This window comes from Ursus arctos, unplaced genomic scaffold (genome assembly GCF_023065955.2).
Source record: "Ursus arctos isolate Adak ecotype North America unplaced genomic scaffold, UrsArc2.0 scaffold_1, whole genome shotgun sequence".
NCBI lineage: Eukaryota > Metazoa > Chordata > Mammalia > Carnivora > Ursidae > Ursus > Ursus arctos.
In genome coordinates, this window is record NW_026622763.1 from 56,505,963 (window position 1) to 56,528,105 (window position 22,143).

The 22,143-nt window shown below is 37.1% G+C and overlaps 1 protein-coding gene across 1 annotated transcript in view; it reads right to left on the reverse strand.

The window, feature by feature from the left end:
• Positions 1-22,143, reverse strand: part of PDE11A (phosphodiesterase 11A) — a 358,008-nt gene that overhangs the window by 215,115 nt on the left and 120,750 nt on the right. Inside the window, exon 3 of the mRNA XM_026492464.3 lies at positions 3,443-3,532. Within this exon, the coding sequence (XP_026348249.2) occupies positions 3,443-3,532 (90 nt within the window). The remainder of the gene's footprint in view (positions 1-3,442; positions 3,533-22,143) is intronic.

Sequence of the window (22,143 nt, forward strand, 5' to 3'; positions counted from 1 at the left end):
TTCCAAAGCACATTTATTTCAGAAAATTACAAAGCAGCTCTTCCTCACCCTCAGGAAGAAATAGGTTCATGGTCAAACTCGAGACTTATTTTCCCCAATACACATTTCTCACAGAACTCTGAAAGAATTATAGGGGTGAATGCTAATTAAGCTTCAGAGCCTTCAAAAAAGTATATAAAATCCCCATTAATCCCTCTACATAAGAAGTATTGTTTCATCTCATCTGTCCAGGAAAACATAAATACTAAAATATATCTCAGGAAAGAAAATGCCATTAAAATTTCCGTTAAAACAACAGAATGAAAAACACACAAATTAAAGAAACAAAACCTTAGAATTCTAACTTGAAAACCTGCATACTCACTTAGGAATCAAATTGTAATAACGTCTCATTTTATCCAGCTAAGTTAGCTTGCAATTTTTGCTTTGAAATAATATTTATTTGGAATTTTTAATTACATGGCTTTTTCCAGAGATTTCAGAATAGTGGGCTAGGTACAGGTAGTAGATATTAGCCTTCTACCAGAGAGCAATCAGAAAATTACACAGCCAGCGAATTGGCCAGAGGGGGCTTTGTTCGATAAAACTTAATAAGATGTACACTCTCAGGTCTGACCTCTCACGAAAGGATTTTGTGGGTTTTCAAACTCACATTTATTCGGGTAGATGGTGTTGATGAGCATCCCAGGGATATGACCAGTTTTCAACTTCAGTAATGAATTTGATTTGTCCCTAAACCATTGGAAACATGTAAAAATTTCTTCTCTGAGTCTATTCAGGTAGAAAAGCATTTGAATGAGCTAAGGGATCCATGAAATGAGTCTAGTGCACCGAGCATCTAAAAGAGGACCAAATATCCTTGGTAGCATTTTCTCTAAAGAGAGCTTTTGAGTTATGGCTAAGGGCCCTGGGTGGCTCTATGGTCCTGAAGGGGAGAAACGCCAGGAGGTGAAAAAAGTTTTGATTGTATCCTGACTGTTTGGCATTGGGACAGCAAATTGCTGTAAGAAGTCAACGTGCAATAATTTCATATTTAAATATAACATTAAAAATGAGGCAATTGTCTGAATAATTACCAACACAATTCCCTGTTATTAAGGGGGGAAATATTATTTCCTTAATCATCCAGTCTATTTCTTCAGATGGATCATATTAACTGAACAATTATTTAACTTTTCAATTTGTTGTGACTGTGTGGATAGGGCCTCTGGGACCCATATACAAGAACATTTATCTCAGAGGAAAAACTAATTGTGCCTTGAGTCTTGCACTGACAAATCACATCATAGTAATTTTACTGTTTCTAATTAAAAATTGCTGCTTTACTAACAAGTGATAAAAGTTTCACAAATAACAATACAGACTAGCTCCACAATGGGAGAAAAAAGAGAAGAAAGTCTTGGATGATAGGAATTCAACAGACTGGAGGCTCTTCACATAGAGACTAAACACTCCCTGTTTCTTGACTTCCCTTATATTTGCCCCCCTCCTTCATCTAGTGCCTTTTTTTTGCTCCTGGGCTCATCATTGGACTTCTTCCCTACTTTTATCCACATATTCTCCCCCAGATTGACCCACTTGGTACCCTACTTTTAAATATCATCTATATACTGACCGTTCCCAAATACACATCTTGAGTCCTGACATCTCACCGAAACTTTAAACTCCTGTACCCAACTGTTTATTTGCCAGCTGTATATACAAGCCAAAAGACATTTTCACTCATTTCCCATATCAATAAGCTTTGTACATTTCATGCTAATTTGGGAGGGAATCTCACTTCTCGCTGCTCTAGTCCCAGCCACATTATTTCTTTTTTTCCTAGCTCTATTGAGATATAATTAACGCATAACTTTGTGTAAGTTTAAGGTGTAAAATATGATGATCTGATACATCACGTGTTGTGAAATGATTACTACAATAAGGTTAGTTAACACATCCATCACCTCACATAATTGCAATTTGCAAATATCTTTTCCCATTACATAGTTTGCGTCTTCATTTTGATGGTTTCTTTTACTGTGCAGAAGATTTTTAGTTTGATGTGGTCCCACTAGTTTATTCCTGTGCTTTTGTATCAGAGCCAAAAAAATCACTGAAGCCTTTCCCCTGTTTTCTCCTAGAAGTTTTAGTTTCATGTCTTACATTTACATCTTAAATCCATTTCAAGTTAATTTTTCTGAATGGTGTAAGACAGGGGTCCAATTTCAGGCTTTTTCATGTGAATATCTAGTTTTCCCAACACCATTTATGAAAAAACTATCTTTTCCCCATTAAGTATTCTTGGCTCCCTTGTCAAATATACATTGACCGTATAAGCACGGGTTTATTTCTGGGCTCTCAATTCTATTCCATTGGTCTATGTGTCTGTTTTTAGTGCCAGTACCATATGGATTTGATTATAAGAGCTTTGTATTATAGTTTGAAATCAGGAAGTCTGATGCTGCCAGCTTTACCCTTCTTTCTCAGGATAGCTTTGGCTACTTGAATTCTTCCTCTCTCCTCCCTAGACACATGGACTGAGCTCTTGCCTGCCCCAGTGCCTTTCACCTTGACATTTCCACTATCCGGAATGCTCTTCCCTGATCTCTGTGTAGTTTTGTTCCTTCATGTCATTCAGGTCTCTGTTCAAACATCTTATAGAGAACTTCTTGATTATGCTCTGAAATAAACATCCTCCCAAACTATCCTTCTGTGATCAATCTCTATCTCTTTATCTCATTTCATTTTTTGTAGGATTTATCACTACCTGATATTGTATTGTTTTTTAATTGTTTGCCTATTATCTACTGTACCTATCTACCCACCTATCTATATCTATACAATAGATATATTGTATTATGAGCCTAACATAATTAAATATCTATTTGATAGTTTAGCATTTTTTTGAGGCTTTCTTTTTTCTTTTCTCTTGTCTTCTTTTCTTTCTTTCTTATTTACCTGGATAGCTGGTGAAAGTCCCTCTGTGTCTGTGTTCCTTTATAATGCTATAAAAGTGACTGCATTATTGTCGTTATCTTGTGATGCTCTTCCAGAAAAACTTTTAATTCAAAAGCAAAATTTATGAGGTGAGGTGAAATCATTTGTAACATACCTTGCTCCTTAAAGAAACGAAATTGTAAAAATATCACTAAAGCGTGTTATTGTTTTAAAGCTATAAGTAGGAGTATATCTACTACCTTACAGTACAGATGTGAAATTAATTTCATTTTTAAAAGAAGCTGGTACTATCTGCCCCAAACAACAGAGAATTTGTATCCACTTCCATTTGCACTTATTGCTTCAAAGGTATCTTCAACCATAAACTTGAAGGATTAAACAAATAAAAAGGACTCCTGCACTATTCAAACACCATCTGCTGTTTTTAAAAGACATGATGACTCACAGACCCTTGAAAGTCAGGGAGCTTTGAGGGTTGTCAACAGCGTTTCTTTGTACTCACCCTGCTTCTTTCATATTCTTTCCTCGAGGCAGCAAAGAGCTGAGCATTAGATATGGCAATTCCACAAAATGGAAGATACATCTGCATAACCTGGGGGCAAAGACAATTTAAGAACATTAAAACATTACTGCACCAAATTCCATATTCCCTGCATTGGCCTGATCATAATACTTTCTTTTCAACCACAGAAATTGAGTATGGAATTGTTGATACTAGTATCTTAACTTCAGAAGGGGTAGTTTTCAGAGTTAACTATAAGACGGTCTCAATCAAGCTTTAACTAGGGACAGTCACATCTATGAGCCTATACGGTGAAGCAACAGACAACGATGACTATGATACAGGAACTGTATCTAAACCATCTGTGTATCCCTTCTTTGATCAGTGAAAAAGGAATAAATGAATAAACTCTCACATATCTAGAGTGTAAGGCAAGTGTCCACACTCACATTCGCAGGCCAGCAGGCTATGAGACAATTTCTTTGTACATGTGTATCTGTAGCAGGGATCTCAGCTCGACCCTAGCACTCTGTCAGCTACAAATTTCGGTATGCCTGGTAAATTGGCCCAGTAGGAACTTTAGGGGCCACAGGGCCTAATAGCCTTATGGAAAAGAGCTCAAATTATGCCCGCTGCTCTGTTGACATAACTGGATGTGAATGCAAATGTGTGGGATGATCCTACAGAAGCCTGTTTGAGGCAAGCCTGGGGATCCTTTCAGAGAGCACACTCCTATGGGAAGTAACAGCTCAGTGTGGTGGGCTCGAATCTAACAAACACTTTCTCATCATTTCATCATACTTATTTTCAGTACCGCCTGACACTCCCACTCAAATTCATCTCCAGCATCTCTGATTCCAAAGAGAGAGAGAATGCCCCAAGTAAAAACCAAAGGAACAATTTCGCTAAACTCTTCACAACGTAGAACACTGTGACGAGTAATATTGCTTTGGGATTTCTCTAAGCAGAAGGAAAAGGGCACATTTTGTACCATTGTCTTTCTCCCTCCTTCTGTTTCCTTTTCTGTCTCTGTCTCCCTGTCTGTCTGTCTCTCTCTCACACACACCCCACGCTACAATGTCCTGTGAATAGGTACAGAGCAGTGGCAAAACAGAGCAGCTCCTGCGTGCCCAGAAGAGGGAAGTGCAGTGTTCACCATGGGTGAGGGATGCGAACAGCAGGTGCAGCAGGAGATGCCCCTGGGACACACAGAACACAATTACGTAGAGCAGGAGGTGATTTTGCAGAGGGCTTGAGAGAGACAAAAGATGAAGGACAATCCACAGTCCCTAGCATTTCTTTCCCATGAAAATCTTGCTTTGGCTACCTAGGCATACTCAACTCTGACCTTGGGTCCCAGGAAGTATTGCATGACACTGCCTGAGCTAACGCAGTGACACCACTCTTAAAGAAAGAGAAACGATGGGATTGGGATTAAGTAGAGGTACAAAATCAATGAGGTGATTTTTTACACATCTTTCCAGGATAAATTCCTTCATTGAATTTGATTCGAACTTCTATTTAATGAGGACTTACTAGGTGCCAGACACTCTCACTTCATTTCTTCATTTGAATAGCACATCAGGTTCTCACGGAGAGACTTTAAGTACATTTTAGAGATCAGGAAATTCAGTAACTTACTCAAACTCACAGAGGAACTCAGGTCATCTTATTCTACAACTGATGATCATTCCTTACAACATGCTGCCTCCTAGAACGAGACGCTATTTCTGTCACCCCCTCATTCCCCTTCTTTACTACTCCCCTCATGCCTTAGGAAGTTTGTTGATAAGCCCAGATAAAGCTGCTGACATAAAGTTGCCAGATATTCTGCCAGAATATCCCTGTTGTTAGCCAGAATGGGACCACTTTCTTTCTTTCTTTTTTAGATTTTATTTATTTATTTGACAGAGAGAGAGACAGCGAGAGAGGGAACACAAGCAGGGGGAGTGGGAGAGGAAGAAGCAGGCTCATAGCGGAGGAGCCTGATGTGGGGCTCGATCCCATATCGCCGGGATCACGCCCTGAGCTGAAGGCAGACGCTTAACGACTGCGCCACCCAGGCGCCCCAGCATGGGACCACTTTCAACATCACCTTACACAAGCAGGAAACACTTCTTTTTTGTTTCCTGTTTTTCTCTGCTGTGGAGGTGGTGACTATGATGGAGGTGGAGGGGAAGAGGAGATATGAGTTATTTTACCCTCCCCCTTTTCCTTCCTTCCTTCCTTTCTTTTCTTTTTTTTTTTCCTTTTCTCTCCTTCTTCTTCTCTTCCTCCCTCCCTCCTTTCTTCTTTCCTTCATTTCTGTATTTATTTGCCTTCAGAGGCCATGCTTAAGGCAGTTTACAGGTTATGCAAGTAGGTAAAAGAGAATGACCAAATGAATACATGAAATGTTTTCTAATATTTCTAGGCTTGGTTCAATTCATTTGTAATACCAATATTTATTGAGCTCCAAGCATTGTGCATAGTTAAAAAGAATGTGAATTTTAAATTAGATGACCACTGGGGCACCCGGGTGGCGCAGTCCTTAAGCATCTGTCTTCAGCTCAGGGCGTGATCCCGGCGTTCTGGGATCGAGTCCCACATTGGGCTCCTCCGCTATGAGCCTGCTTCTTCCTCTCCCACTCCCCCTGCTTGTGTTCCCTCTCTTGCTGGCTGTCTCTCTCTGTCAAATAAATAAATAAAATCTTTTAAAAAAATAAAAAATAAAAATAAATTAGATGACCATTGTCCTTCATATGGCTGTTCTGTGTGAAAGCCAACAAGTCACTTAACCTTTCTAAACGTATTTCCTTATCTATAAAATGCCTGGTTTCACTGGCTAATCTTTCCTTTTTAGTTCTAACATTTTGTGATCCTAATAAGTAGAAATATCCATGAGCTATAATATTATACTTGCTGGAGAAAACAAAGAATTCAATAAACATGCTCACATTTTATTCAAGAAATAATCATTTGTAGTAGTAATTGATATTGACACAGTCCTGGGATATGGTGTTAAGCATTTTATATGCGCTCTACCCCTCTGATCCTTGTCATCACATATGCCATACCATTTATTCTATTTTTCAGATGGGAAAACTGAGGCCTAAGAAACTTACCCAAATTTATTGGGAGATATTTCTCATTGGGCCTTTCACATTTCTGCACAGCTTACAACCAAAGGCACTGCTCTTTCAAAGGTGTTTGTATGACGGACAGCCTTGGAAAACTGTGTCTTTTTCCAGAGCAAAGAGCAGACTTGTTTACTATGAAGTATAATTAAGATAGTATCTCTCCCTGGGGCAGAGGTCAGGCAGGCTTGCTGTCCATTATGAAAGATCTGTTCCCTACATTTGAGGTTCCTCTCCTATAACCCATGTCCTGTGTCATCGAGATGATACTGTTACTGAACATTTCACCCCGAGCCAGAAGCAGTTGTTCACGTATCATTAAGACTATTTCATTTCTGGGATGACTGGGCGGCTCAGTCTGTTAAGCGTCTGCCTTCAGCTCAGGTCATGATCCCAGGGTCCTGGGATTGAGACCTGCATCAGGTTCCTTGCTCAGCGGGGAGCCCACTTCTGCCTCTGCCTCTCCCCCTACTTGTGCTCTCTCTCTGATAAATAAATAAAATCTTTTAAAATTTTAAAAAAGACGATTTCATTTTTCTTTGTCCTATGGATGTATTAATATGAACTCCCTGACATAGTTACTTAGTATTTGTAATTGTAAGGTGAGAGCCCCAGGAACAACTACTGAGATCTATGTTACATTTCTTTATTCCCTTTTTACTGAGCTAGTTGCTATTTATTTTATTGTCTCATTCCATTGATTCCCCCCTATTACATTGCATTTCCTTTATTTTAGTGATTAAAACTAGAAAATCTATGTACATACTTAATAAAATCTAAATTTAACATTTTAGCCTCCTTCCAAATAAGATAAAGACATTGGAATACTTCAACTTTCTTGTTATATATGTTATTTTTTTACTTATATCTTGCTTGTTACTGCAAACTGGACATTATTATTATTAGTGCATGCTTATGTAGATTTACTCACATGTTTGCCAATTTTTTCCTCTTCATTCCTTCTAGCATCTCCTTCCTTCCTTCTGGAATAATTTTTCTCTTTTTGAATCCTTTAGGATATCCTTTAGCATTGCTGGTAAATGTGTTATTTTTGTTTTGTATAAAAATGTCCTTATTCTATGATCAATCTTAAAAGGTAATTTAGTTTGGTATACAATTCTAAGCTGACAGCTATTTCTCTCAGTACTTAGAAGATATTACTCTCTTATCATGTGCAGCTGACGCCGCTAAAATAGTCAGCTGTCAATCCACTTCTTGTAGGTTATCCATCTTTGTCTCTAGTTTCTCTTAGGACCTCTTTCTGTCTTTGGTGGCCAGTCTATACTTTTCCAGCATCAATCAAAAACTTAACTGAATCGTATCGAACTCTAAATATATTGGCCAAAGATTACTGAGGATGGAGACAACATTACACCTTTATGACACATTACAAACTGAGAGGGATCTTGATTTACGAAGGGAATGATTTCCCTGTGTCATTTATTGGTACAACAATTCAACACTCTGAGGCCAGAGTCAGTTCCACTATGGACCCCTACATGACAATATGATCCAATGAGTTTCTAAATAAATGTCCAGGAGAATCAGGCAAATGCATTTTGAAAGGTGGGGGCGAGAAGAAGAAGCAGAAGCAGTAGCAGTATGGAAACAGGAGATAATGAAAAATAAAATATTTTTTATTTCTTTTTTTTAGTCCCAGTGCAACAGATGTCTTTTTTTAAACAAAGAAAGAGAGATATTGCTCTGTTCTTCTCCTTTTGAAGTCCCCCTCCTCCAAGAAAACAATACTAATTTGGCCTTCATCATCTAGTTTCTGAATGTGAAAGGTCTAAAAAACCTTAATGACTAAGAAGCTAATGAGTCTGTACACCCTTGTGCAGTACTTTTCAGCTTGAAAGCACTTTATGAACATTGGCTAATTAATCTTTACAACATCCCACTCGGAAAGGGAGTTAAACTGAAAATCATTAAACAGCACAGAAAAGTCCCTTTAGCCCGGGAAACTCATGAAAAGTATCACTAATAAGCATAAAATGTGAGCACTGGGAACTTCCATCAATGTCCTAAAGAAAGACAGTAGGTACTGAGCCTTTTCAAACTTACAGACCACGGAGAAAGGTTATTAAAGCCTCCTGGGCTAGGCTGGTCCAATTATACATCATTAAAGGACACCGGAGGTCTACACTGGAGATTCTGTGAGGGGCCTCTGGCCATCCCCTACATGGACTCCACTCCTGCAGGCAAATAGCTTGAAGAGCCACATCACTATCAGCTGAAGTAATGGGTGAGAGAAGGTCTTCCCACCATAATGCAACATCTGTCTCTGTGCCGACCCTGCGATTTGTATTCGCAGGTCCCTTCTGCTTTCTGGCAGGAACTATAAGGCAAAATGTCACTGAGCTGGGTGGGTCCCACTGATTTGAAACTGGGGATGTTGTAACTCAAACACTAAATAAAGTCTTCAACTGGAGTAATTTGGAAAATAAGGTATCAAAATATGGAGGCAGTCACATTATTTTCACATAATGAAACAACTTCTACATATTTTAAGAATAGAATATTTAACATAGTAAAAAACTAAGGGTGCCTGGGTAGCTTGGTCGGTTAGGCATCTGCCTTCAGCTCAGGTCTTGATCCCAGGGTCCTGGGATGGATCAGCAGTGAGTCTACTTTTCCCTCTGCCTGTCACTCCCCCTGCTTGTGCTCGCTTGCTCGCTCTCTCTGACAAATAAATAAATAAAATCTTAAATAAATAAATAAATAAATAAATAAATAAATAAATAAATAAATAAGTAAGTAAGTAAAAAATGAGTCTGAAGTTTTCTGGAGTCTCCAGAGAAAATTTCTGCTTCCAGGGGTATAGTTTGGTTCGCTGTAATTTTCTTTCTATGCAAATTTAGCTAAGACAATAGGTCAGATTTTTATTTCAAGAGTCAGAATCATAAATGAATCCTGTCACCTCATATCAAAGTATGTACTCTTGGCTAAAGTATGCTTTTCTCTTGTCTGTGCTGTGCCCTCTTTGAAGAAAACGATCTCCCAAAAATTCACAGAGACATAAAGTCCCAACTTTGTTTGAAAGAACATTGGCATGGAATAGATTGATTCAAAACATACTTTTGGAAATTGTTTTTTTTAAGAATTAACACTCTAGGTTTGCCTGGATAGTTCAGTTGGTTAAGCGTCTGCCTTCAGCTTGTGTCATGATCCTGGGGTCCTGGGATGGAGCCCACATCAGCCTCCCTGCTCAGGAAAGCCTGCTTCTCCCTTTACCCCTCACCCTGCTTGTGCTCATGCTCTCTCTCTCAAAAATAAATTAATTAATTTTAAAAATAAAAAAAATTTTAATTTAAAAAAATTTAAAAATTTAAAAAAATTTTTAAAAAATAATTAACACTCTAAAGAGAAGGGAGGGGGCACATTTTATTCACAAAAGATGAGGAAGAGCAAGGCAGCAAATAAAGGAGACAGAGAAACTTACTCCTCCACTTTTCCTTCTTAGGAGATGGGCATGTAGGTGCTTCTGCTTTTACCCCTGGGTATCAATGCTGGGACCCCAGGAGAATTGGAATGAGCCTCACCTCTCTTCCTGAGGCTAGTATTGGCTAAAAGATCCCAGAGGCCAAGCTTATCCAGGGGTAGACAGGCTGGGGCCAATTCCTGGCAGGCAGCCTTACAGCATCAGGGCCTACTCTCCTGGACTTTTTGCAGGCTCTGGTCCGCTGAGCACTTGAATCATGCAATTACCTGATAACCTTATTTCAGTCTGCTCCCATTCCTGATGTAGGAGACTTTAGAAAGACATCCCTCTCATATCCCCAGGCACTTCTAAATTCCCACTCTCTTCTTCACAGACACTGCATTGAAGGGAAAACCCTGAAAGAACCCATTTCAGGAACCATGTCCTTTCCAAGATAATCTTTTTTTGGATCATAAGAATTCAACAGAAAAAAAAAAAAAAGCACTCATATTTCTACCACTCAAGGGTAACCACTATGAACATTTTGGAGACCGCCATTCAAATCTTCCTCTCTCTCTCCCTTCATATAAATTCAAATAGGCTAATCCTGTATGTAATATTATATCTACTTTTTTTATTTTTTGTAATCAGCTATCACTTATTATGACCAATGGAAAATATCCCATTGTATAGTCCAGAAAAAGAAAATTTATACAGAAATAAAATGGATTACTGTTGCCCAAGCTAGTGGTGGTAACAAAATTAACTGTAAATGGGATAAGGGATCTTATTGGGGGTCTCTTCTAAAACTGACTTATGCTGATTTTTGCACCACTTGTAAAGTTACTAAAAATCACTGAATCGCTCTTTGAATTGGGTGCATTTATGACATGTAAAATATACCTCAATATAGCTGTTTAAAATTTTCATTCAAAAATCCCACTCACTGTATGGATTAATATTTTTCACTTAGTCAATCATCTACTGCTGGACATTTAGGTTGCTTCTAACTTAACCCTAATCTTAGGGTTAAATATCCTTGTAATTAAATCTTTGTACATCTCATAATTATTTTCTTAGGGTAAAGTCCTAACATTTGAACTTCTTTATTTAACTTAACACACACTTATATAGCACTTTCTCTGTACCAGGAAATATTCCCAATGCTTAACTAATATTAATTTGCTAATATGCATGTACATTTTTAATAACTCCTAATATTACATAAATTTTTACTTTTTGTTAAAAAAAATCCAACAGTATAAAAGTGTATACAATAACTACAGATGCCTCTTCATTTCCTATCCTGCTAACTACTCTCCCAAGGAACAACCTTAAGAGGCATTTACAGTATTCTTCTGGACCTTTTTTTATTAACTGCCTACATACAATATCTAGTTACGGGGGTGTTTGTAAACATAAGCAGAATCACACTACAGATTATGTTCTACACCTTCTTTTTTGCTTGGCATTATATCTTGGAAAACTTTACAAGTCCGTTCAAAGAAATCTACTTAATTCTTTTTAATCTTTGCTGAATATTCTAGGAGGTGAATGTACCCATTAATTGACATTCATGTTGTTTCCAACTTTTCTCTATTACAAATAACACTGCCATGAACTTTCTTATAAATACATCTTTGTGCACTTGGACAATACTTCTGTCGGACAGATTCCTAGAAGTGAAATTTTGGTTGAAGAAAATGTGCATTAAAAAAAAATCTTAATAGCTACTGCCAACTCCTCCTCCAAAAATTCTCTACCAATTTATACTCCCACTAACAGTCATCAGAGAATTCATTTACCTCTCTTTGTACAACATTGGGTATTATTATTCTTTTAAAATTTTGTCTGACAGATTAAATCAGCACTCATCGCATTAACTTACATTTATTTAATTACTAGTGATAGTGATAATAATTTCATAATTCCATATTTGTTGTTTATAATTTCCATAATTTGTTGGTTATCTCTGTTTTTTAATATGGCCTGTTTTGTGTCTTTTGCTTATCTTTTACTGAACATTCTATCTTTTACTGCTTAGTAAGTACTCTTTTTATTCTAAGAATAATAACAATCTTCCATTTTTGCAAATCATGAGTCTTACTTGAAAATTAGCAACTGTCATCTATTTAATACAGTCCAACATCCCTACAAGCTATGATTACTTTGTCTAAGATAAATTGATATTATGACTCAGTAAACTTGGGCCTACTCTATCTCACGGTATAAAGAAATTTTACAACAATATCTACCTATATAACCCTCCCAAGGTTATTTTTATAAGCTGGTTGACCTACATATCTCATCCTGCCTATTTGCTCCACTCATTTTTGTAACTCAGAGTTTGTGTAAGAAGTCAGTTTGAGGTACAATTTGATCAGCCATTCTTGAGTTTTAGCTATTAAGGTCATTATGATTTCTCCAATTACCGAGCACAGGTGTAAATGCGGGAAGCTACACTGCATAGTAATTTAGTCTTGGTATTAACACCTTGATGCTAGAAACACCTTATTATATCATAATCATTGTATGAACAGAAAAATTCCTCTTAGGCTATTTTCTAATGAGAAACACATCAGTTTTTCTTTAAATTTAGAACATATTCATGCTATTTCCTCTTATTATAGTAGCAAGATCCTTCCTTTCACCATCTCATTTATCTAGTTCCTTCTTTTTTATAACTACTGGTTTTTACAGTAGTGGACATTTCATACAGATAGACTCACATAATATGTGGCCTTTTGTGTCTGTCTGCTTTCACTTAGCATACTACTTTCAAGGTTCATTCATGTTGTTGGATGTATTAGTACTCCATTCCTTTTTTCAGTCTTTATTTTTTTTTAATTAATAGACTTTATTTTTTAGAGCAGTTGAAGGGTCACAAAAAAGTTGAGTGGAAAGTATGGAGATTTCCCATATGCCTCCTTCTCTCCCCCAACACACAGTTTCCCTCAGCATTAATCTCTTACATTAGTATGATATATTTGTTACAATTAATGAGCCAATATTGATATATTATTATTAACTAAAGTCCATAGTCTACATTAGGGTTCACTCTTTGTGTTGCATATTCTATGGGTTTTGACAAATGTATAATGACCATTACAGTGTCACACAGAATCATTTCACTGACTTAAAAATTCTGTGTTCTGCCTATTCATCCTTGCCTCTGTCTCCCTAAACCTTCAGTAGCTAGCGATCTTTTCATTGATTCCATAATTTTATATTTTCAGGAATGTCATATAGTCAGAATTATATAGTATGCAGTCTTTTCAGGTCGGCTTCTTTCACTTGGCAATACCCACTTAAGATGACTTCATGTCTTTTCACAGCTTGATAGCTTTTTATTTCTTTTTATCACTGAAAAATATTCCATTATATGGATGTACCACAGTTTGTTGATCCATTCACTTGTTGAAGGACATCTTGGTTGCTTCTAAGTTTTGGCAATGATGACTAAAGCTGCTATAAACATTCATGTGTAGGTTTTTATGTGGACATATTTTCAACTCATCTGGCTTAATATCCAGGAGTATGACTGCTGGATTGTATGGGAAGAGTATTTTAGTCTTGTAAGAAATTGCCAAACTGTCTTCCAAAGTCACTGCACCATTTTGCATTTCCACCAGGAATGAATAGAAGTTCCTGGAGCTCCACAACCTTGTCAGCAAATGCTTTTATCAGTGTCTTGAATTTTAAACGTATTTTTTTTTTTTTTGAGAGAGAGAGAGAAAGCAGTGGGGAGGGGCAGAGGGAGAGGGGGAGAATCTTTGGTAGGCTCCATGCCGAGCACAGAGCCCAACATGGGGCTTGATCTCACAACCGTGAGATCATGACCTGAGCTGAAATCAAGGGTCAGACACTTAACTGACTGAGCCACCCAGGAATCCTGAATTTTAAACATTCTAATAGGTGTTTCATCATATCTCATTGTTTAAATTTGCAGTTCCCTGATGACATAGGATGTTGAGCATGTTTTCATATGTTTATTTGCTGTATCTTCTTTAATAAGATGTCTGTTCAGATCTTTTGCCATTTTTAAATCAAGTTACTTGTTGCTTATTGTGTTTTGGGAGTTCTTTATATATTTTGGATACCTGTCCTTTATATGTTTTGCAGAGATTTTCTCCCAGTCTTTGGTTTGTTCATTACATGTTATTTTTGTGAAAAGCTTAACTAGATTTTTACTTATTTGTTTCTATTCTGATTTCAGGGAACTTAGGTAGGATTAATCAAAGATTTTAATACATTTCCACATCTACTTTCAACCATATTCTCAATATCAGTGTACCCAGGACAGCATTCTTTTATCCAGGCCCAAGGGAAAAGGTATGTTTTACCTATGGAGGTAAGCCTTTTCCCAGGGTTTTTCATTTCTGGCATTTCTGTGGGATTTGGGGGCCCTTCCTCTCTACCATCATTGTTTCTATCTCCTTTGTCTGGATCTTCCCTTCTCCCTCAAAGGTAAATGTCTTTCCTTTCATTTGGTATTGCTGTTTCCATCTGCTTACCTTCGGTCCTCACTCCTATCATCTGGCTTACAATCTTCAGTCTACAGAAATTGTTCACTGGAAGCTTGTCTATGATCTCCCAATCACCAGCTCACAAAAACCACCAACTAATCTATGTCCTTGTCCTCTTTAAAGCCTTTACCACTTAATCACCATCTGGATATTAAAAATTTTGGCTTCCATATATTATACACTCATTTCTTTTTCTGTGTTTTTGACACCCCCTATTCAAATTACATTCCCAGATTCAGTCTTTGGCCTTCTAAAATTCTTTTTCCACATTCTCCTTCTAAGGATATATTTATTCTCATAATATAAGAGTCCTACAGGGGTGCTTAGGTGGCTCAGTCGGTTGAACATTCGACTCTTGGTTTTGGTTCAGGTAGTGATCTCGGAGTGGCGAGATGGAGCCCCACGTCAGGCTCCATACTCAGCAGGGAGTCTGCTTGAGATTCTCTCTCCCTTTCCCTCTGCCCCCCCCAAATAAATAAATAAATCTTTAAAAAAAAAAAAAAAGAATCCTACAAAACAAAGCAGGTTGGCCATCCAAGAATTAACCTTTGAGCAAGAGTCAGCTAGAAAAGACAGCAAATTTGGTAGGGCCAGATATTTAAGCAGCCAAGAAACTTTCTTCTTTTGCTTACTTGCTTCTCCTTCCTCATTCTTGAATGTTGCTCCATCTCTAATTCCCTTTGGCTCTGAATTCACTCTCCTAAGTCCCTAGCCACACTTCCTCTCAGCCACCTTCTGCTATTTTTCAGAGTTAGGTTTCAGAATTTCTCATCCTAACCCACCAAGTTGAGCTCTGAGAACATTTGCTTCCTCTATCTCATAGTCTAATTTTGGCATTTCTGGTCCTGAATTGAACTTGACTCTGAATTCAACAATATTAACTAGACGGGTGTCAAAGTCTCTTCTTTTTATCGATGTCTTCAATACTAACCTCTAGGATGATTCTCAGAGATGGCTCTCTGGTGCTGACCTTTTCTCTGTGCTCTAGCTCCACATCGCCAGTTGCCTATAGGACATTTCAACCCAGAGAACCATATACTACTTCAAACTCAGCATTCCAAAACCAAGTTTATCATTTCAACCCCTTCTCCTCCTGAAGAAAGAGGGCTTCCAAAATGTGCTATATGTGCCAAATGAACCATTAGTATTCTATTCACCCAGTTCCAAACTCTTGAAGCTAACTTTGATTGCTGTCTATACATTGGTATAAGCACATAATAGCAATTCAGTAGCTTTTGAGGTCTCCAGCCCATACCCTTGAGCTTCTGTGGGGCAGCATTGCCATCCCTCACTATCTCTGGATTAGTGTTGTCAAGACATTCTCATCCTCACAATGTGCCAAGAATTCATTAATCTTTGCTTTCCCATCCAGAAAAGTCATAAATTTAAGCACACTGACTGTCCCAATGTGCGCTGTTGTGACAATTAAAGAATGGAAGAAATAAATATTGTAAATGTCTTATATTGAAAACTGTTTTTTTTTCAAACTACTATTCTGTGAGCATGTTTACACCACATACAGTATTTTCAAAAAATCTCATTAGAAGCTCATCAGAAAGTATCTCAAATATTTAAGACTATCGCTTAGTATTTTATAGATTCTTGTGGAAGATATGTAATAATCTCAGGAAAAATAGTGAGGATACATAAAATTGCTATTCAGAGGAACACATGAGACCCAGAGGGGATTCTTTGGATTCTTCTACTTATACATCTTTTTTTTCATTTTCGAAAAATAATTTATCATCGAAATGCAATGCCAGTGACATGGATAATAAACCACACTATTTTTTAATTTCCAGCAATATCCTCCAGTGGAGAAGAAACAGAGAAGGCTATGAAAAATAGGCTTAGAGCATTAATATTTAATTAATGTAATAGGACCCTAAAATGAATATTATAAGTGTAAAAGCCTTGATCAAATCCGTAAGTTGTGCCTATGCAAATAAAACACTGAATTGGTACCTACTAAATTTAAGACATTTTTAATAGACAACCTTGAAGACAGAGCTTAAAGTTTAGCCTAAACACACAGAACTTTGTGCAGGGCTAATCATTTATAGGCATACCTCATTTTATTGTGCTTCACTTCATTGCACTTTGCAGATATTGTATTTTTTAAAAATTGAAGATTTGTGGCAACCCAACATCCAGCAAGTCTATCAGTACCATTGTTCCAACAGCATTTGCTCACTTCATGTCTCTGTGTCACATTTTGGTAATTCTCTCAATATTTCAACCTTTTTCATCATTATTATATTTGTTATGTGATTATGATCAGTGATCTTTGATGTTATTATTGCAATTATTTCGGGGTGCCACAAACCATGTCTGTATAAGACAACAAAGTTAATCAGTAAATGTGTGTTCTGACTGCTCTACCAACCAGCCATTCCCCACTCTCTCTCTCTCTCTTTCCTTAGGCCTCCCTATTTCCTGAGACACAACAATATTGATATTGGGCCAATTAATAACCCTACAGTGGCCTCTAGGTGTTCAAGTGAAAGGAAGAGTTGCATATCTCTCAATTTAAATCAAAAGTTAGAAATGATTAAACTCAGTAAAGGAAGGCATGTTGAAAGCTGAGATAGGCCAAAAGGTAGGCCTCCTGCACCAAGCATTTAGCCAAGTTGTAAATGTGAAGGAAATTAAAAGTGCTACTCCAGTGCACATATGAATGATAAGAAAGCAAAATAGCCTTATTGCTGATATGGAGAAAGTTTTAGTGGTCTGGCTAGAAGATCCAACTGGCCACAAGATTCCCTTAAGCCAAAGCCAAATTCAGAGTAAGGCCCTAACTCTTTTGGATGCCATGAAGGCTGAGAGAGGTGAGGAAACTGCAGAAGAAGAGTTGGAAGCTAGCAGAGTTGGTTCCTGAGGTTTAAGGAAAGAAGCCATCTCCACAGCACAAAGTGCAAAGGGAAGCAGCAAGTGCTGATGTAGAAGCTGCAGCAAGTTCTCCAGAAGATCGAGCTAAGATTATTAGTGAAAGTGGCTACACTAAACAACAGATGTTCAACGTAGATGAAAACAGCCTTCTATTGGAAGAAGATGCCAACTAGGACTTTCATAGCCAGAGAAGAGAAGTCAATGCCTGGCTTCAAAGCTTCAAAGGACAGGCTGACTCTCTTGCTAGGGGCTAATGCAGCCGGTGACTTTAAGTTGAAGCTAATGCTCACTGACTATTCCAAAAATCCTAGGGCCCTTAAGAATTATGCTCAATCTACTCTGCTTGTGCACTATCGGTGGAACACCAAACCTGGATGACAGCACATCTGTTTACAACATGGTTTACTAAATTTTTTTTAAAAGATTTATTTATTTATTTATTTGCAGAGAGAGAGAGAGAGAGACAGCAAGAGAGGGAACACAAGAAGAGGGAGTGGGAGAGCGAGAAGCAGGCAGGGAGCCTGATGTGGGGCTTGATCCCAGGACCCTGGGATCATGACCTGAGCCGAAGGCAGACACTTAATGACTGAGCCACCCAGGTGCCCAGGTTTACTAAATATTTTAAACCCACTAAATATTTTAAACTGCTGCTTAGAGAAAAAGATTCTTTTCAAAAATATTACTGCTCATTGACAGTGCACCTGGTCATACAAATGCTCTCATGGAGATGTACAAGGGAATTAATGTTTTCATGCTTCCTAACACAATATCCATTCTTCAGCCCATGAATCAAGGAGTCATTTCAACTTTCAAGTCTTGTTATTTAAGAAACATATGTCATAAGGCCAGAAGCTGTCATAGGTAGTGATTCCTTTGATGGATCTGGGCAAAGTAAACTGAAAACTTTCTGGAAAGCATTCACCATTCTAGATGCTGTTAAGAACATCCGTGATTCATGGGAAGAGGTCAAAATATGAACATTAGCAGGAGTTTGAAAGAAGTTGATTTCAAACCTCATAGATGACTTTGGGGGTTTAAGTCTTCAGTGGAGGAAGTAGCTGCTGCAGATGTGATGGAAATAGTAAGAGAACTAGAATTAGAAGTGGAGCCTGAAGATGTGGCTGAATTGTTACAATTTCATGATAAAACTTGCATGGATAAGGAGTTGATTTTTTTTAAAGATTTATTTATTTATTTGAAAGAGCAAGAGTGCTCATGCACAAGTGGGGGGAGTGGCAGAGATAGAATCCTCAAGCAGACTCCTTGCTGAGTGTGGAGACTGACTTGGGGCTCTCAATCCAAGGACACTGAGATCATGACCTGAGCAGAAATCAAGAGTCGGCCACCCAACCAACTGAGACACATAGGCGCTCAGAGGAATTGTTCCTTATGGATGAGCAAAGAAAGTGGTTTCTTGAGATGGAATTTACTCCTGATGAATATTCTATGAAGATTGCCAGAATGACAATAAAGGATTTAGATAGAATGTTACATAAACTTAGTTGATAAAGCAATATCAGAGTTTGGAGGATTGCCTCCAATTTTGAAAGAAACTCTACAGTGGGTCAAATGCTATCAAATAGCATCGCATGCTACAGAGAAATTGTGCAAAGAAGAGTGAACGGATGCAGCACACTTCACTGTTGTCTTATCTTTAAGAATTGCCACAGTAAGGGTGCCTGGGTGGCTCAGTCGTTAAGAGTCTGCCTTAGGCTCAGGGCGTTATCCCAGGGTCCTGGGATCGAGCCCCGCATCGGGCTCCCTGCTCTGCTGGGAGCCTGCTTCTTCCTCTCCCACTCTCCCTGCTTGTGTTCCCTCTCTCACTGGCTGTCTCTCTCTCTGTCAAATAAATAAATAAAATCTTAAAAAAAAAAAAAAGAAAAGAATTGCCACAGCCATCCCAACTTTCAGCAACCAGCACCCTGATTAGTCAGCAGCCATCAACATGGAGGCAAGACCCTCCACTAGCAAAAAGATTAGGACTTACTATAAGCTCAGATGATGGTTACCATTTTTTTTTAGCATTAAACTATTTGTTAATGTAGACATAATGCTATTGAATACTTAATTGTCTATGGTATAGTGTAAACATAACTCTTACATGCACTGGGAAACCAAAACATTCATTCGGTTCTCTTTACTGCAATATTCGCTTGAGTGAGGTAGTCTGGAACCGAACCCATAATATCTCTGAAGTTTGCTTGCATTATCAGTGTTGGGTAGCAATCCAAAGAGGTGAGGGGAAAGCCTTCTATGGGGTTCATCAGTAATTCAGCAAGGTTTCTCATTATGTATTTTAGAACAGTCTAGCTAACAAGCTAGGAAGCTATCCTCAAAGCCAAAATGCTTTATTGCCCCCATTCACACTTTTCATTCTTCATCCAGATTCAGTCTGTCAGCAGTATGGTCTCATCAATTGCTTCAGGTGTTGTTTCTTTTCATAGTTCAAATATTTATTTTAAGGGCTAAATTACATATACAGTAAGCAGAAAGAATAAAAACACAAGCCCAAAGAAAGCAGAAGGCAGGAATTAATAAAAATAAAAGCTGAAAATAATAAATGAGAAAACAACCAGTAAAACTGATAAATTACTCCAGAAATGGTGCTTGTAGGGAAAATCAATAAGACAAATAAATCACTAGCTAGTTTAATCAGAGGAAAAAACCCACAAATATACTAAAACAGAAGTGATAAAGAAAATATAAACACAGCTACAGAAAAAAATTTTTAAAAGAATTATAACAGACTTCTTTACACAACTCTAAGCTTATATATTTGAAAATCTGATGGTGCATGTTAAGGAAAATATAAATTAACAAAATTGGATCAATAAGAATGAAAAAATTTGAGCAAATCACCATGGAAAGAAATAATGAGAGTTGTTATAGAACCATTCTCCAAAAATGTGCCCGATCTAAATGGTTTCATAGGCAAATTCTTAAACTTTCAAAAACAAGGTAATTACTATGTTATTCAAACTATACTAGAGTCCAGAGAAAGGTGGAAAACTCTCAAATACTTTCTGAAGGCACAATAATTCTGACAGCACGTCCTAATAACATTAGCACAAAAATTAAACCTAGAAAATAAGCCCCCTATGAAAATCGATGAGGAAGATCCTAAATAAAAATATTAGAAAATCAAATATATATATAAGGAAATTGAATTTACCCAAATATAAAAAAATGGACATGACCAAGAATTTCTGTTCACTGAACTGATGGTTCAATATTGCAAAATCAATTACTACAAACTTTCATATTACTAGTAAAGGAAAAGATATGATCACCTTAATATTCTAAAAAGTCATTTAATGAAATCTACTACCTATGGCTTAAGAAAGTTTTAATAAGCTAGAAGGCTATTAAAAAGTATTTTAAAAGTGGAGGAACATGTCATATTTCTAAATGAAGGGACACAATATTAAAGAGAGATCAATTTTCCCTCTAAATTACTCTACAAATTTTATTCTAGTGGAAACTGAAATGATACATTTGGAATTTGAAGAAAAAAATAATTCTAAAATTCAAATGAAATGAGAAATATACAACAATAACCAACATTAAAAGGAATAAGAGAAATAGAAGTAAGTAAATCTATGATGGCCAAAACAGAGTAAAACCAGGGACATAATAATCACACAGCATAATGGAACAGAGGTCCAGAACCAGGTTGTATAACAAATGAGTATTGACAAAGGTGGCATTTCAGATTAATGGAAAAAGATGGTTTAATCAACAGATCACATTGGGACAAATATTTCACCATTTGGGGAAAAAAAACAACTAAAAATTAGAAGACCTTTAAAAAAAAATCCCAGAGAGATTAATGATCAGCTAAAAAATAAAACTTCAGAAGGAAATATAAATACTTATATACATAATCCTTAATTGTGAAAGTCTTTTCTAATCATACCACCAAATGTGGAAATTATGTGAGAGACTTTAGGTACATTTGTAGATGAAAACATTTATATCTCAAGATATAAATTAATATTAAAAGGCAAAATGAACTGGGAAAAGCGATTTGCAATGTTTATGATAATTGTAAATACCCTAAATAGGAAAAGAATACTCTCAAAACAATCAGGAAAAAAAAACTCATAAAAATGATCCAAAAAATCCCCACAGATAACTAAAAAATTTATGAAAAATGTTTAATATACTAATTACCAAACAAGTATAAACCAAGATAATAATTAATTGCCATGTTTTTCCTACTATATTGACAAATATCACAATTAAAACTAATATCCAGGGCTAATAATAATGTGGGAAATAGGCATCTCTTTAAGGAGATGAATTGGTATAGTATTTCTGAAGAAGAGTTTTGCAAAATGTATCAAGTGCTTTTAAGAAGAACAGGTCCTTTGTGTTTACAATTCCATTCCTAGAAATTTATCTTAAGAAAAATAATCTGACAGGTTTACTCAAATGTGCTTATGTCTTACCAGGGGCAAATTCATATTTTGTAAGGCCTGAAATGTATACATTTGGAAAGGGAGCCCTTTAAGAAAAAATACAAGGGGCGCTTAGGTGGCTCATTCAGTTAGGCATGGGACTCTTGATCTCATCTCAGGCCTTGATCTCAGGGTCCGGAGTTTAGGGCCCACATTAGGCTCCATGCTGGGTGTGGAGCCTACATAAGCAAATAAATTAATTAAAATACACAATTATGAAAACAAAATTAGGGGTGCCCAGGTGGCTTGGTCAGTTAAATGTCTGTCTTCAGCTCAGATCATGATCCCA